The 15314-nt window shown below is 47.3% G+C and overlaps 1 protein-coding gene across 9 annotated transcripts; it reads right to left on the reverse strand.

Annotated features, from left to right (window-relative positions):
- Positions 1 to 996: 996 nt before the first annotated feature.
- MIER2 (mesoderm induction early response 1, family member 2) lies at positions 997 to 14448 on the reverse strand. 9 transcript variants are annotated; one of them, XM_010563131.1, is made up of 13 exons: positions 14137 to 14448; positions 13423 to 13510; positions 12718 to 12866; positions 11207 to 11392; positions 10372 to 10495; positions 9594 to 9703; positions 8849 to 8918; positions 7104 to 7270; positions 6264 to 6345; positions 6070 to 6164; positions 5142 to 5269; positions 4427 to 4563; positions 998 to 3577 (listed from the first exon to the last, which is right to left on the reverse strand). In XM_010563131.1, exons 3-13 carry the CDS (start codon positions 12856 to 12858, stop codon positions 3102 to 3104), a joined length of 1716 nt encoding a protein of 571 aa, XP_010561433.1. In that variant the 5' UTR covers positions 12859 to 12866; positions 13423 to 13510; positions 14137 to 14448; the 3' UTR covers positions 998 to 3101. The 9 variants fall into 9 exon arrangements, with proteins under 9 accessions (XP_010561429.1, XP_010561427.1, XP_010561433.1 ...); XM_010563127.1 differs by lacking the exon at positions 14137 to 14448 and having other exon boundaries at positions 997 to 3577; positions 5166 to 5269; positions 13423 to 13863; XM_010563125.1 differs by lacking the exon at positions 14137 to 14448 and having other exon boundaries at positions 997 to 3577; positions 13423 to 13863.
- Between the last annotated feature and the right edge of the window lie 866 nt (positions 14449 to 15314).

Raw genomic sequence — 15314 nt, forward strand, 5'->3', positions numbered from 1 at the left:
CCACACGTAGTGCCAGGAGGGAAAATTCAGCCAAGGAAGCTGGGCCTCCTCCCAGGTTGTGATGGCAGCCCTGGTACAAGGCATAGGAAGGCAGGCAGGGGCCAGGAACAGAGAAGGGAGGGGCCCCAAGAACCAGCCCCAGACACCCTGGGACAGGAGCTGCAGGCATCCAGGCAGCTCACATGTGCTCCAACCATGGGAAGCACCTGCACCACAGACCTGGCTCTGGCAGGGTGGGCTGGAGGCACAAGCTCTTCACTGATCCTGGGATGAAGATGCTCCTCACCAAGCAGAAGCAGCTGCGCTCAAGAGCAGGTTGAGTTCAGCTGCTGCAGGACTCAGGGCTGTTCTGACACGCAATCATAGCACCCGAGATGGGAGGATGCAATCCCACAGGCCTCCAGGGTCATTACCCAGCCTGGCACCTCCCCAAGGACAGACCAGAGATCAGTGTTCAGCCACACACCCTGCCCGGGGCGTCCTTGGTCTTAGGGACCATGAACATATGCTGCCAACAGCGTCCCACGCACTCTGCTGGGCATCCCACCCCTGCCCATGGAGCGATGGAGCACTCACCCAGGGTGGGAAATGATTGGACAGAAGAGGCAAGGTCCCCTTTTCTTGCCTCTACCATCACGATGCACGGGACTGTGGCATCTCAGTCTCCAAAACCAAGACAGGCTTCTGGCTCACTTCCAAATTAGGTTTTTAATTAAATAAATAACGGCGAGGGGTCTTCAAGGCAGTATCACTTCACAGTGTAGGGCTTGGGGGGGGGGGGGGGAGAAAGAGTCCAGCATTGGGAGCGGCTCAAAGTGAATGTGCTTTGTGAGAAGAAAAAAGAAAACCCCAACAAAAACGAAAACCAAACCTCCTCCCCAAGTGACTCCCCCTCCCTGTCCCAGCCCTTTCCACCCCTCTCCCTTAAAGTTATGTGGAAAAAGCGCCGCACTCATGTTGAAAGACCCCATGCGAATCTGTAAACAACACTGAAGAACATAAATAAGGGAGATTTCTGCCTCCCCCAGCTTCCCCTCTCCTTTCATTAGGGCTTGAAACAAACCAAAGAAAAAATGGTTTCAGGAAAACTAAGAATGTTCTTGGCTGATGGAGAGGAGATGCCAAGGCCTGGCCCTCCCTGGGAGGGCTGCCCGTGCTCTCACCCTGCCTCCTCTTCTCCTTTCAGCCAAGGAGCTTCCTCTCTCCCCCAGAAAAGGGGAATCACAGCCTGGGCAGTTCCACTATGGAGCGGGCACTCGTATTTGCTTTCCAATTCCAGCAACTGGGAGCAACTGGGAGACCTCCAGTTACCATGTCTGGTTGACAAAGCGATGCCTAGTCAAGGCAGGTGTGTGTGTCTGGTGCTCAACACCTCTCAGCAGAGCTGGCCAGGGACCGAAGCAAACCCCTGCTAATGCACACAAAATGGGTCTGGAGCTTGGAAGATGAGAGACAAGGTCTGACCCTGTCATCCCATGAAGCTGCCTGATGCTGTCTCTGTGCTCCCACTGCAGGGCTGAGCACAACTTCACAGGGCCAGGTAAAAGAAGGATGCAGGCTAATGGTTTTAGTCATCTTCCAAATCCACTAGCAGCAGAACCAACGGCAGGATCACAGCCTGCAGGCCTCTACCAAAACAAGCAGAAAACCTCAACCCAAACCCCTTCCCAAATGCAGAAAATGGCTGGAGGAAGGGAACATCTGCATCAGAGCCTTGCCCAACAAGTCAGCAGACAGCATTCCCTGCATGGAAAAAAGGGGAATGAGAACATGTGGATTTAAGCCAATGGCAAACCCCAGACCTGGAACATATCCGGGAAGCAAAGCAGCTCTGGACTCCAGCACACCCACAAACACACCACTGTGGCTCTCTGCACAGCAGCCAGCCTCCTTGCTGCCATGCAAGGCCACCTTGTCACCTCCTTGAACATTGCTAATGGCAGTAAAAACATACTTTCCTTTCAGAAAACAGCTTTTTTTGTGACGCAGAAAGGGGCAGGGATGCCCAGGGACTGGTGTGCTCTCCTTCCTGGGACTTTGTGCTAGCACCAGTGTCCTAGACTTGGCGCCCTGGGAGCTAAGCAACCTCCTCCTCCCACAGCTGACAAATTGTTTGAACAAGCTGGGAAGTTACAGATGTTTTCATCTGCATTTTACCCTCTTGTACTGCAGCGGTCAGCAAGGATCAAGTCATTCACCACCAGTAACAGAAGTGGCAGCACTGTACCACTCTGGGGCCAACGTCACTTTGTGGGTCTAGAAACTCCCTTTACTCCCAGTACAAGTTCTCCATGGCCCAGCACTGCAAGGGAAGGTGAGAAGGACTTAAGTGCACACAGTGCTACTGCACCGCGCAGTGTCCCTTTCCAAGACCTGATGCTTCTGTCAAAGGGCTGGGCCAGGCCACATCCCACCTGCAGCTGGTGGTGGAGTGGGCAGGAAGACATGCACAGCTGCGAGAGGTTTGAAAACAGCAGTGTGTGTGCCTGTCATGACCCACAGCTCAGGAGTGCAGGAGGGCTGTTAGGAGGGGAACGGGGAGAATCACTTCTATTGCAACACACTATCTGTGGGTGAAGGGCCAAGACTCCTCATCTTCCTTCGGCATTTCCATGCCTGTCTCTGCAGGCAAACTGCCCTGCAGCCCAGGTGGACTATGCTCCCTGCGGATTTCCTAAGCTCTCAGACCTCCAGACTGCATCCTCCATCCCAGCCCCCAAAGTGCTGGTGATACGTCCCTGTTCTCAAAGCATCTCTGCACTCAGACTGTCCCACTGGGGTCAAGTGACATTTCCCCTGTCCTGAGGCAGGGACTCTCTGAACAGCCTGGAATTACCTGGGGTGACACATGGTCAACGAAGCAGGGGGCGATGGACCTCCCCCCTCACTAAAGACAGCCACCAGCTTTGCGTGATTGTGTCAGAACACACTGGAGCAGAAAGGTGTTTGGTTTCACTGTAGCCTTGGATCAAGGAGGATGGAAAGACGGATTCTGACCAACAGCTCCAAACTGTCCCTACGGAACAGTGGAAGTTCCAGGATTTCACTCAGTCAGGTCGAAGTCCTTGCTGGGTCTGTGACAAGTTTGTGACTGGAGACTCTCACTGTGACAAAGGCTCTGACCGAGCCACAGGTGCTGGGCAAGCCTGATGAGCAGTCAGAAAACTATTTACATCTCCGATGCCAATGAGGCCAAAATCTGTGACCGATAAGGACACTTGCGCAGGGGTCACCACTGCCTCTGGGTCTCTGTCCAAATCCACAGGGCCAGCAATTAAAGGCAAACCCTCATTAATGTCTGCAGGGAGAGTGAAGTCCATGGTTATCGTCTCACCAGAGCTCTGCAACGTCTCCTGCTTCTCTGCTAGTCCTGGTCCTGCCAGCGGCAAAGCAAAGAGCCCCGATTCTGAGGGGTTGACAGTGTGTCGTGTGCAGGAAGCTGAGATGGTGCCTGAGGACGTCTCCTCTGTGGGGTCGAAGGAACAATTTGTCTCCGAAGGAGTACTGCACTCATAGCCCTGCCCCGACTCACTTATGCTGCCCAGGCTGCAGGCTGTGCTCTCCACGCTCAAAGGCTCTGCACACCGCAAAGGAGGGAAACATGGGAGACAGACAGACAGGGGGGAAGAAAGGTGGGGGACAGCAAGTGAAAGAGAGCTAGAGTGAGTCCATAACATACAAAAAACTAGAAACCAGTTCAGTCCCACCTAATCACAACAGTATGTGTTTGATGGCACAAATGTTTCTCTATTATAGCAACCAAGATCCCTGCCAGCATGTACCAAAGAAAGGCAAGATGCAGACAGCAGATGGGAGGCCATCAGTGTTTCTATGGAAATTAAAGGAAATCTCACAGAAAGACTCCAAGATAAGCCAAATCCTAAGTCCTATCCCCTCATGCCGACAGCCCCTGGGAGGTATCTACACAAAGCCCTCATCTGTGGTAGGACGATGAGGGAACGAACCCATTTTGGGCTCCCTGTGAGTCTTCTCAGAGCCATCTCTCTCTGAAAGCAGACTGCAGGTACAGCCTAACTTCTAGTGCCTTCAATCAGCCTCCAGAGGAGCTGCCTCTGTCTACTGTGTCTGTGTGTTAGTGCATTGGAAGGACCTAACTCAGGTGCCCAAAGTGAGTGCAAATCCTTTTGCTTTGCCAATGACTTGGGCCACCTCTCCAAGGCTGAAGCAGGAACAACTCTTTTTAAGTCACTACTGGTCAATGCAGAGACAGACAAGTCTCCTTTGCCCACACCAAAATCTGCCCAGGGCTGGTATTTGACACAGGGCAAAGTGAGCACACTGGCAAGGGTGTGGAGAGAAGACCAACAGCTGGATAATGGCAACAGGAGAAAGGCAAAGGAGGGTCTGTGCCTCTGAATGAGGGAGAGAAGTTATCCCCATGGCAGACAGAAGAAAAGGAAGTTACCTGTGCTCTCTATTGCTATCTGATCTTGACCGAAGTGAGAATCCAGGGAGCTAGTTGCAGAGGGAATTGGTGGGGAGCTCCGAGAACGACTGGTGTTTTCTACTTCACCCCCATCCAAGTCATTGTCGGTGAAATCCCTGTGGGGAAAGACAGATAGCACTGCCACCACCTGTTAAGCAGAGAGATGCAGGCAGGGAAGACAGTGACTGGAATTAAAACCCACCAACAAATAAAACAGGACTGTAGAGGCCTCACTAGAATGAATGTCCATCCCTTCTTGGTCTGCAGAGCCCAGTCAGACTCTGCACTGAGGCGATCGCAGTTAACTCAGCATGGCTAAGACCAGCCCATGATAAACCAGAATGGGCTCTATAGCTTTCCAAAACAAAGAGCTCTGCCCCCCAGCTCTCCATGAGCCTCAGTCCCTTCCAAATTGAAATAAACAGTCAAATGTTCTCCCCAGAAAACAGCCACCTTCACAGAATGACTGCAGTGGGTTGTGACAGTCCGCATCCAAGCAAATAATTGCTTTATCTTCCCTCCCCACACTTAACAGTGCTTATGTTCTGAGAATATCCAGTGCATCCCTCCATGCTCCCACCCAAGAAACCTTCTAGAGCAGAAAGCGCGGTCTTTTAAGCGGAGGTGCTTTGCAGCAGGAATCTTCACTGGGAGGTTAATATTACTAATTTTAGTGTGAGAATATTCCACGCACGTGGCTCCAGGGTGGAGGACGTACTTCTTCCTTCCTAAACGAGTCTGCTGAGTGAAGTAGTCATAGCGCTCTGATTTTTTCCACATGTAGTAATACTCCACACACTCGCCCACTGACCGGGTGCGGACCTGAGGAGAAATGTCATAGTCAGAACACCATGCATCAAGATGTATCTCATGGAGCAAGGACTATTCTCCCATTTAATCAGCACAGAAAATTAAGTGCATTACAGTAATTTATATTGCTATGGACACATCTATGCCGCAGAACAGAAGCACATACTGAGATTTCCAAGGTGGTAATCGGCCAGAGAAAGAACTCCCCACAGTGCACAATTGCTCTTGCAGACCCCAGTGTGGATTCACACATGGTCTATTTGTGCAGGACTTCCCTGCGCTTCCAGTAGCACACAACATCAAGAGAGCAAACCTCCATCCATTTTCATTGGCCAGCATCAACATGCCCACAATTAATCAGCGGTAGAACTGGACTCTCTGGTTCTGCCAACTCCCAGCACAGCAGCATATGTCCTGGGGCCCAGCTCTCCCTACAACAGCATCTTTCATACTAGAGGACCCCAGGGGACTTTACAAAACATCCACATGCTCAACTCACTCATTCACAGAAGTACTGCAAGGGCTGAGAGTTTGGAAAGAACTTTTGAGACTCCAGAAAGGGCTAATCAGTAATTAACTGACATCACTCATGCAGCTCAGTGTTGTTTGTGACTTCTCCCACCTGGAAAATAAGGCAGAGCAGGGCAGTGAACAGCCCATCACCTGCTAGCATGAGTCAACACAAAGCCTGGGATTGGAACTCAGCAGTCCTGAACTTCCTGCATTAGCTGAGGCTCAAAACATACCTCTGGTGCAAATGCACGTGCTTCCTTCCCTTTGTCTTAGTGGGATACAGGGGTGAGTGTCCTTACCTTGTTTGCTTGGATAAGATGAAAGTTTTTCCCATGGACCCTGAAGCCATGTTCAAAATTTCTACATTCTTCCTCACTCCAGGCACAAAGCTCATCTATAGCAGAAACAAAGAGGAATTGGAGGAGATGTACAGAATCTAGAGTTACATGTGCCTTGACGTTTGGGGTAGAACCCAAATACGGGGGGTTCTCACCTCTGATAACTTTCACATTGAACCGTAACCTCCGCAGTGCCTCTTCTGCATTGAAGTTGCATTTAACCAGTTCATACAAAGCCTAGGAAAGAGAAGAAAATTACCTGCAGTATGTACTGGAGCAACACACCACAAACCAACCTGCTCATGACTCACATTTGTCTTCTAAAACTTATTTTTCCCAGGACCCACTTTGCCACTAACCCCAGCTTGACCATCAGCATAGATTATTCCACTTTTCAAGGCACTGGATTACAAATCCTGGGACTGAAAAGATGCAGGTCTGCCAGCAGCTCTGCAGGTTACAGGTGTGCCTCCATGTTCCAGCAGACTTACTGTGAGAGTCTAACCTGGCTAGCTCAGAGGAAACTTGACTGCTCTGAAGTTTCTTAGCCAAATGTTTGATCTTCTGCTGGCTTCAAAGAAGAATTAGACAATGTTATAGAGGACAGATCCAAAAGGATGTTCCTGCTGCAAGCTCTGGCTCAGAAAGTTTGGGATACTGGGAGAATACCGTCAAAACAGTACCCAATCTCTACTTGCCCAGTCTGTTACACGCTTTTCACAAATATCCGTTACTGTGTTGGAAGAAAAGTACTAAGCTAGACAGGCCTGTGCTCTGATCCACTACAGCCTTTTCCAGTCTTCCCAACAGGAGGGTGAATAACCTCCTGAGAAGCACACCCTCACTTATCCATGAAGCAGGAGCCGAGGATCACTGGAGTCAGGTCTCATTCTCTTTTAAGTGGGTCTCTCATTCAGGATCTCTGTAGGAAATGTTGCACTATTACGCCAGCACCATTAGAGTACCTGCAGGCTGCAAGAAGCCCCCACACATACCTGTTCATTGTCCTTCACCATCTCTCCTTCTGGCAGGCTGCTGCTAGACAGCTCGTCCCATCGCCGCTTCACTGCACGGTATAGGAACTCTTCAACGTCTCTCTCGGGGAGTATATTCGGGTCCCAAAGCAGCTGATCTTCATTCTCGTAGGCTAACAGAAAAAGCACTGAAATAAGCTAATCAAACAGAGAGCTCTGCTGCTTTTGAGAAATGGTCTGCATGTACATGCACAGGAGAGACAGAAGGAGGGATGAAATCTTTGCTTGGTACTCCAACCTGGCACTAGAGGTGACAACCATCTCTGTGAAGGTACTGCATTTTCCCTCATGATTTTGGAGGCAAATAAGCTTAATACTCTTTATACCTCTTTTAGAGCCCTAAGCACAAGCTTGGCATGCTTCCATTTCTTCAGAAGAGCTGGTTGACAACATTTTTGTTACCGTGTTCTCAAAGACTGTTGCTTTGATTCATTAATCCTGGCAACTAAAAAACCCTAGGTTCTAAGGTGTCTTTTCCAGCACACAGTAAACAAAAGGAGTGGGAGGCAAAGGCAGCTTTGAGCTACAACCCTGGCCTAGGCTCAAGACCCTCTCCCTCTCCTAGACACAAAACCAAAGAGCTGCAAGGCTGTCCCTCCCCTGCAATAGCTTGTAATGCTCCTTCATGAGCTGCTCCACTAACACAGAATAGCAGGAGCACACTGCATCACTAAGTGATTCTTGCCCCTTTCAGCTTTCAAGGCTCTTAGTCTATGAGAACATGGCACACAACAATGCAGAGAGATGTTCAAGTAAAATAACAGCACAGAGGAAAGCAAGAAGAAAGACTGCAATAAAAAATAATCAGAAATACTGAGATTTTTCTATTCAGATAAAAACATTAGCACCCTCTGTACTTAACTTGTTTCTACAGGCAAAGGAACCAACTCTTCTGCCCTGCAGAATCGCTAAAATCAGGTCAGAGGCACTACAGACTGGGCATAAAAGACCCCCATTGGGATCTGTCATCAGTTTCCTTTCATTTGACACTGATGCAAACACACAGGTTATGGAAAAAGTGCACTAAACCTGTGGTCTTCATTACAGAAGACTGAGAGCACTGATAAAGTAACAGTGAAAAGTTCTGAGAACTATATTGGGTAAATCTGAAATAGTGCTTGCAAAACTGTTAACTTTTATCTCCTTTAACTAACTTGCTCAGAGTCTGCTAGGATAAAAGAACTAGGGAGGAAGCAAGTAATTTCTAGAGACATGGCTTTCTGTTAGCTGTCTTGTTCAGAAACTCAACAAGCTGGTGCTAGTATTGCACTAGTTATTAGACGCAATCTGCAAATCAAGGCACCTCCATCTACTCTGCAGACATCCTATCAAATTTGAAACTGATCAGCTCCAGGGAGTACTGAATGAAAATAACTCTGGCTACTTAAGGAAGACGTCAGAAAAAATAAATTAGAGTATCACCAGGAGGGTATTCCTTCTCTTTGGCTACAGCTGAGACCCCCTCCTCCAAACCTGTCACAACAACCCAGTTTTCAGTGAGCTTCTTAGCTCCTGTAGCTGTATTACTAGCCCTGTTCAAACAGGCTAATTTAAAGCTACCTCAGGTGTAGCTGTAAATTTTGGAGTCAACACTGAGAGGTGCCAAGCCTAGAGATATAGAGCAGAACTGGTGAACCAGGGCCCCATCAAACATCCAGGCCAGCAGCCCTACATCCAAACAAGATACATAAAGCAGGTTGCCTTACCTTTTTCGCTGTGCCTGTTTAAGTGGAGGATGGGAACAGTGGCTTGGTACTGAGGACCAACCATGATCTCCTGAAATATCACCACAGAGAAGTGGGTAAATTGAAATGGAAAATGCTCCATGTAGGCACGGAGGTGTACTTCATGATTTATGGACTACAACACCATGAGGCCGATTTATATATCGGCAGTCCCCACTGTCGCTATTACTTCTAGAGAACCCTGACTATTTTATAGGGTAACTAAGAAGATTTACTACCAACCAGATGACACTTTGGGGACCTTAAGCATTTACATAGTTTTAACGTTAAAGATATATGGCAAGTGGCTAAGGCTGGAGATAAAGAAATGCAGAAGCTCTCCTGCAACCTTCGCAACCAGGATGAATTTGAAGTCTGCTCCTCTCTTTCGTAAGATGGTTCCCCCTCAGTAAATCCTGCTGGGAATATTGCACAGCATTTCACCTTTATAGTGCTACAGGCTGCACTTTTAGGTTACCAAGGCACAACAGCATTTTCCATATCTGAAGCAGAAGATAATTTCAGACACAGATTTCAAGATTGTATTAAAGAAACCTCTTGTAACCCACATCTGTCACCACCTCCCACAAAATGCAAGGTACTGAGCAGAAGAAAATAAAAGAAAGAAAATTTCTTGGGGAAATATCACAGCGCTTTGGTGTCATGCTTTCCTCAGACTCAGGCACATTGTATTAGCTCCCCTTCCCAATGCAGTCAGATCATTTACCTTCTTACACTCGTTGGATGGGATGGAGTCCTCCTCTGAATCCTCAGCCATGGAAGAAGCACATGGAGATGAACAGGGCTCCTTGTCTTCGTCAGCAAGGAAGTTGTTTGCTTTGTGGGAAAGCAAAACATCTGTAGTTATGAAATGTTTGGGTGGTTTTTTATTGCTCTATGTTCCCTCTCCTTCCCTTCATTTTCTGTCCTAAAGTTACTTTCAGCATGGTCCACAGTGACAACTTACCTATATTTTCATTTTCTCCTTTCAAATAAAATAATTTGCACACTTGCCACATGGGTGGTGCCGACCAACCCGGGGAGCTCAGGCTCCTTCATTTTGCAGGATAGCAGAAGGAATAAGATCATTTCATGCTGAGTCTCTCTCATGCACTTTGGCTTCCCACATATTCCAATTAGGAACTGCCACAATATATCACACCACTAGTACTACTGAATTTATTCACTTCTAGAGATGTCAGATCAGGTACTGATCTTTCAGACTGCTGTTACAGCAGGTAGCAAAACAATTCTCACTTTCTTAATGTTATGAGTTACAGCTAAAGACAATTCTCCCCTCATCCCACTGCTCATCTACGCTCTATCATGTCCTAACCAATGCTTGGTAACACCACTGGCACTCAGGTTTATTTGCAGCCCCCAGAAGGAAAGTGGAAAACCTGATGTCAGGAAACTAAGTGACAAAATAAAGAAAAACATTCTCGCTCTATCCTGCACATCACATCTAAGTAAAAACCAATTACTTAGAAATTAGCGACACATACAGCCAGGCTGGTTTGGGAATAGGTCCGATGCATCATGGGATGTGACGGATGGAGTCAGATCATCAGCTGAAGACTGTGTCTCCTCCTCTTCTTCCCCTGAAAGCAAATCCTTCGCTATTTGTTCCTTTTAACAACAACAAGAAAGTGAAAAATATTTTTACATTAAAAAAAATATATAAGGAGGGGTGAGGCCTAGAATAAAGCATTTCTGGCCAAGGGTGGCCGCATCCACATATCTCCTCACCCTCCCACAGCTTGTCCAAAGACAGATTCTCTCTCACATTCCCCACCATCCCTAGATTATTTTCCCTAGAAGCACTGCTACAAGTGTCAAGAGTGGCTTCCTATGGAAGCCAGAGAGAGGACAAGCAAGTGGCCCTTTCTGTAGAACTCCACTCACAGCAAATATCTCTAAGATCCTGGAAGGAAAAAAACAAAACAAAACAAAAAACCTAAAAAAAACGCTTTCTACAGATTTTAGCTAGAAAAGGAGGAGCCATAGCTTCACCTGGGAAGGTACAAACCTTCCTTGACTCTCCACAGATCCACATACGTGCAAATCTACGTGCAAAGACTCATAACCCAAGTTCCACAAAGAGTTTTTACAGTGTTCTTTTAAAACTGTTATCGTTTCTCCAGTGTCCTCTAAACTCTTCACATTCACATTTCTGCACTGGGCGTTCCTCACTGGGACACCAGAACTAGGCAGACCCCTTCCCTTGGCATTAGTCAAACCCCACCTGAAAAGAGCTACTAGACATCTCAAGCTCCAAGACAGCACAGTAACCTATAGCACAGGCTAAGAGCATAGACCCAAGCAGACAGCTGCTCTTACCTTATCCAGAGTCATATCTGGGAGATTTGGAGTAATATCATTGCTCTCACTGTCCTGCTCCGAGATGGGATCAGATGCCTCATAGCCATAAAGTGCAAGCAGCTCCTCAAATGGCATTTCACTGCTCTGAGCGAGAGGAGGACAAAGCTTCATCAGGAATGGAACAATCACCGAGTACAACACCAGCTGTAGTGAACACAGAGATATGCAGAGGCAGTCAAGGCAGCTCTGCTCTTCTGGGGGCTCTGAAGTGCCTCGGGTAATGCTGTGTAATGGAGGAGGCATGGTCTATCAGGACCCACCACAACCTGTTCTTCTCAAAGGTATGCAGAAGCCAGGAACTTTCACCCCAAAGCAATACGGTCTATATATTGACTATATATACAGTCAAAATATATTTATTTTTTACACTAGATTTCATGCTGCTGAAGAGATGCCAGGCAGCACAACTGTATTTATAGAGAGGAAGGGAAGGAGCAAATCTCTGTTTTAGTCTTGTGCCTGACCTGAAGAGACAGTTTCTGTCACCAAGAACACACTTTGTGTTCCACCAAGGTCTCCATGGGAACACCCCAGGAGGACCACATCACCTCATCTTTGTGGTTCCTCCACTGTGAAACAGACATTGAACATATACCCAACAGCTGATGGTCCTTCAGCAAGGTGAGCGAAGACCACCTTGTCAGACTGGCCTCTTGGCAGAGGAAGACTCCAAAATTTACTGCTGTTACCTTGTCCTGATTTTGGCTGGGATAGAGTTAATTTTCTTTCTAGTAGCTGGTATAGTGTTATGTTTTGGATTTAGTAGAAGAATAATGTTGATAACACACTGGCATTCTCAGTTGTTGCTAAGTAGTGTTTCTACTAACTCCATTTTTCAGCTTTTCATGTCCAGCCAGCAAGAAGGCTGGAGGGGTAAAAGAAGTTGCAAGGGGACACAGCCAGGACAGCTGACCCAAACTGGCCAAAGGAATATTCTATACCATGTGACATCATGGCCAGTATATAAACTGGGGGGAGTTGGCCTGGGGGACGGGATGAATCTCTGCTAAGGAGCTACCCGGGCATCAGTTGGCAAATGGTGAGCAATTGCATCATGCATCACTTGTTTTGTATATTCCAATTATTTTATTATTATTATTATTGTCATTCTATTATCATCATTATTATTTTCTTCCTTTCTGTCCTTTTAAGCAGTTCTTATCTCAACCCACGAATTTTATTTTTTCTTTCCCAATTCTCTCCCCATCCCACAGGGTGGAGGGGAAGTGAGCGAGCGGCTGCGTGGTGCTTAGTTGCTGTCTGGGGTTAAGCCACAACACACCTATTGTCAAAACCATTCCTTCCTATCGAAATGCAAACATAACACTTGTTGATGGGTGGACTTAAACACAGCACATTGCCAGGTGAGCAAGTCAGAGTTTCTCACAAAGATCTTTGGTACCAGTACTGTAAAAGGAAACAAGAAAATCCAGCAGGTAATTTCTCTTCCCCTCCCTTGCTGCCTTTACCTGAGAGGCACTGAAACTCTTCTCCAGCTCTTCTAAAGATTTCTGCTTCTCCTGAGTATCATCTTCTTCCCTCTCTTCCCGTACACCATAGTTCTGTGAAAGGATCTCTGCTAGGTTCAGTCGATGATCAGCTGAGCCCATTGACACAACTGCAGGGATTAGAAGAAGTTGGATACTAACACCACCCTGGACCAAATCTTCAGATGTGACAAAGTCTGGGACAATCCCTTCTCGTGTGTGTGCAGTCATGATAAGCCAGAGGAAGAGATTAGGTAGAAAGGAGTGAGAAGGGCTGGGGAACACAACTGAAGGAAGTCACTCTGTAAGCACTAAAATTGCAAAGCCTGGTTCTCTGCACATTCAAGTCCCACAACTGACTGAAAGCTGAATCTCAAGGTTTTCTGAGTATTTGTGTGTCTCTCCTGACTGGATTCACTAGTGTCATAACATGTGAACACACAGTGCAGCCTTTCCTTTGCCCAAGGCATTTTTAGCATAATTATCCCGTATTGCAAGAACGGGCAAATGGACACTTGTAGGAGCTTTGGCATTTTAAGACTCTCCTCCTCTGTCAAATGGCACGGGAATCAACCAACAGGTTTGGAAGGTGTTGGAAGGAGAAGGGAACAGACAGGCCTATCACAGGAGCCTTGTTTTCTCTGGAAACCAGATCAACAAACAGATGTATACTTAAACTGTGGCTACCTGCTGCACTCTGAAGGCCAGGCTCTCCAGGACATAGACTGCGGGCTGGGTATGGCACCACCCTCGGACTCTGCCTGCCAACCGAGGCCTTCAAGAAAAGAGAAAAATATGGCTGAGACATCTCTTCTTAAAAATGTAACATGCCTCCAGCCACTTAACCCCAACAGCAAATGCAATTAATTTAATTTCAAAGCAAAAGTTAACAGAAACCACACAGGGTAGCAGTAGAAACTGTGCTGTGCAAAAAGAGCTCTAGTCAAGTGCAGTTAACAGCTCTTCCAGGCCTCCTTTCCTCTGGATTCATCACCTTCCCCTCAGTCTCTAACTGCATATGGTGGTGTTTCCATTTTATCTTTTTCACCTTCAGCACTCCACTAATTATTTATCCTCTCACAAGTTTAAGACCTCAGATCTTTATGGCTTACATCTTCACTTAAAAGAAGGACTTTGACCCTAAGCCGTTATTCTAAACACACACATCGTGCTTGTTTGAACACAGCATTTTTAAGAAACGACCCACTCTTTGGAGAGGCAATCAGAAGCAGCCAGCCACAACATGCTGGCTTCTCCCTAATGCCTCACCACATCCAGAAGGCTCAGAGGGGTGAGCAAAGAAACTTAGAGCTGAGCAGGCAGCAAAGGAGTCTGGGAGGACTGCGAGTGGCACAGGTGAGGTGGGAAAGGGTGAGACAGGTAGACACCGAGAACAGGCACCTGCTTTTGGGCATTCAGTGCTCAGTCAGAAGTTCAGGCAGCAGTATGGGCTGAGGCCTGGAAAACAACCCAGAACATCTGCTGCTCCTTGGGCTGCTGTACATGGAAATGCTGTTCATCAAGTTCAGCCTAGGTAGGGAGCAAGCAGGTAATTAACCAATGCCTTTGGGTGACTGAGAGCATCCGACTGCAGAAGAAAATCATAGTGTCAGTCCCCCAGTCACCAATGACATCTTTTTATGATCCTCAGCCATTAATAACCTCAGCCGTGCATCATTACTCCTCTCTTAGTCAGTGGGAACCAGGACATCTACAATGCTTCAGTATGAGGCTCTTACAACTTATTTAAGAAAACATAGTACAGCTTCACATCAAAATTCATCCTCTAACAATAGAGCAAAGCACATACCAAAAAAGCCACCCCAGACTTTGGTTTCTGAGTTAGTGCCTTCAGGTGTTAACACACATATTGCAAATTCCATAACAACTAGAGAGGCAGCTATTTTCCAGGTATAATTACTGCTATGATAACGGTTGGCCTGGAAGGCAGATGACATTGCCATATGAGAGCAGGACCGAGAGGGAGGGAGGGAGGGAAAGGATCTGTGAAGCAGCCATGGAATTTTTGCTCCTTCCTCTACCAGGACTGGTGAAAAGAGGATGCCTTTAGTCCAACTGGAGCACACACTGTGCACTAATTCACCATCCCCAAGGGTCTGATTATTAGCAGCAAGACAACCCCACTGGAGACCACTCTGTCTGGCTGCAGACAGAGCCCACTGCCTGTGTGCACTAAGAAAAGGGAGGAGTTTATGGTATAATGAAAGGAAAAGGGGACAGAAAGGATTCGGACAGCCTCCATTTTGAGGATGGTCACACCGGGAAACAGCTTTGTAACTCAGGAAAGTGTCAATGCCCCTTTGTTGGGCTTTGCTGGAATGTGACCAAGTACAAAACCCTCTTGGATAAATCCTTCCAAGCAAACAACCCCAGTTTCATGAAAAGGATGAGGGTGTGGTCTACACTTACTCCCGCCAGTCTTGAGCAATCTGCAGAACTCTCCTTCCTGAGACAATGATCTATATATTGATTGTGACTCCTTCGCACGGGGATCAATAAGGAGCTGCATGCAAAGGATTTTGAAAACAAAGACTGAAACTGTTAGCGATGGATGGGCT

Source organism: Haliaeetus leucocephalus, unplaced genomic scaffold (genome assembly GCF_000737465.1).
Source record: "Haliaeetus leucocephalus isolate CR32 unplaced genomic scaffold, Haliaeetus_leucocephalus-4.0 Scaffold164, whole genome shotgun sequence".
In the NCBI taxonomy this organism is placed as follows: domain Eukaryota; kingdom Metazoa; phylum Chordata; class Aves; order Accipitriformes; family Accipitridae; genus Haliaeetus; species Haliaeetus leucocephalus.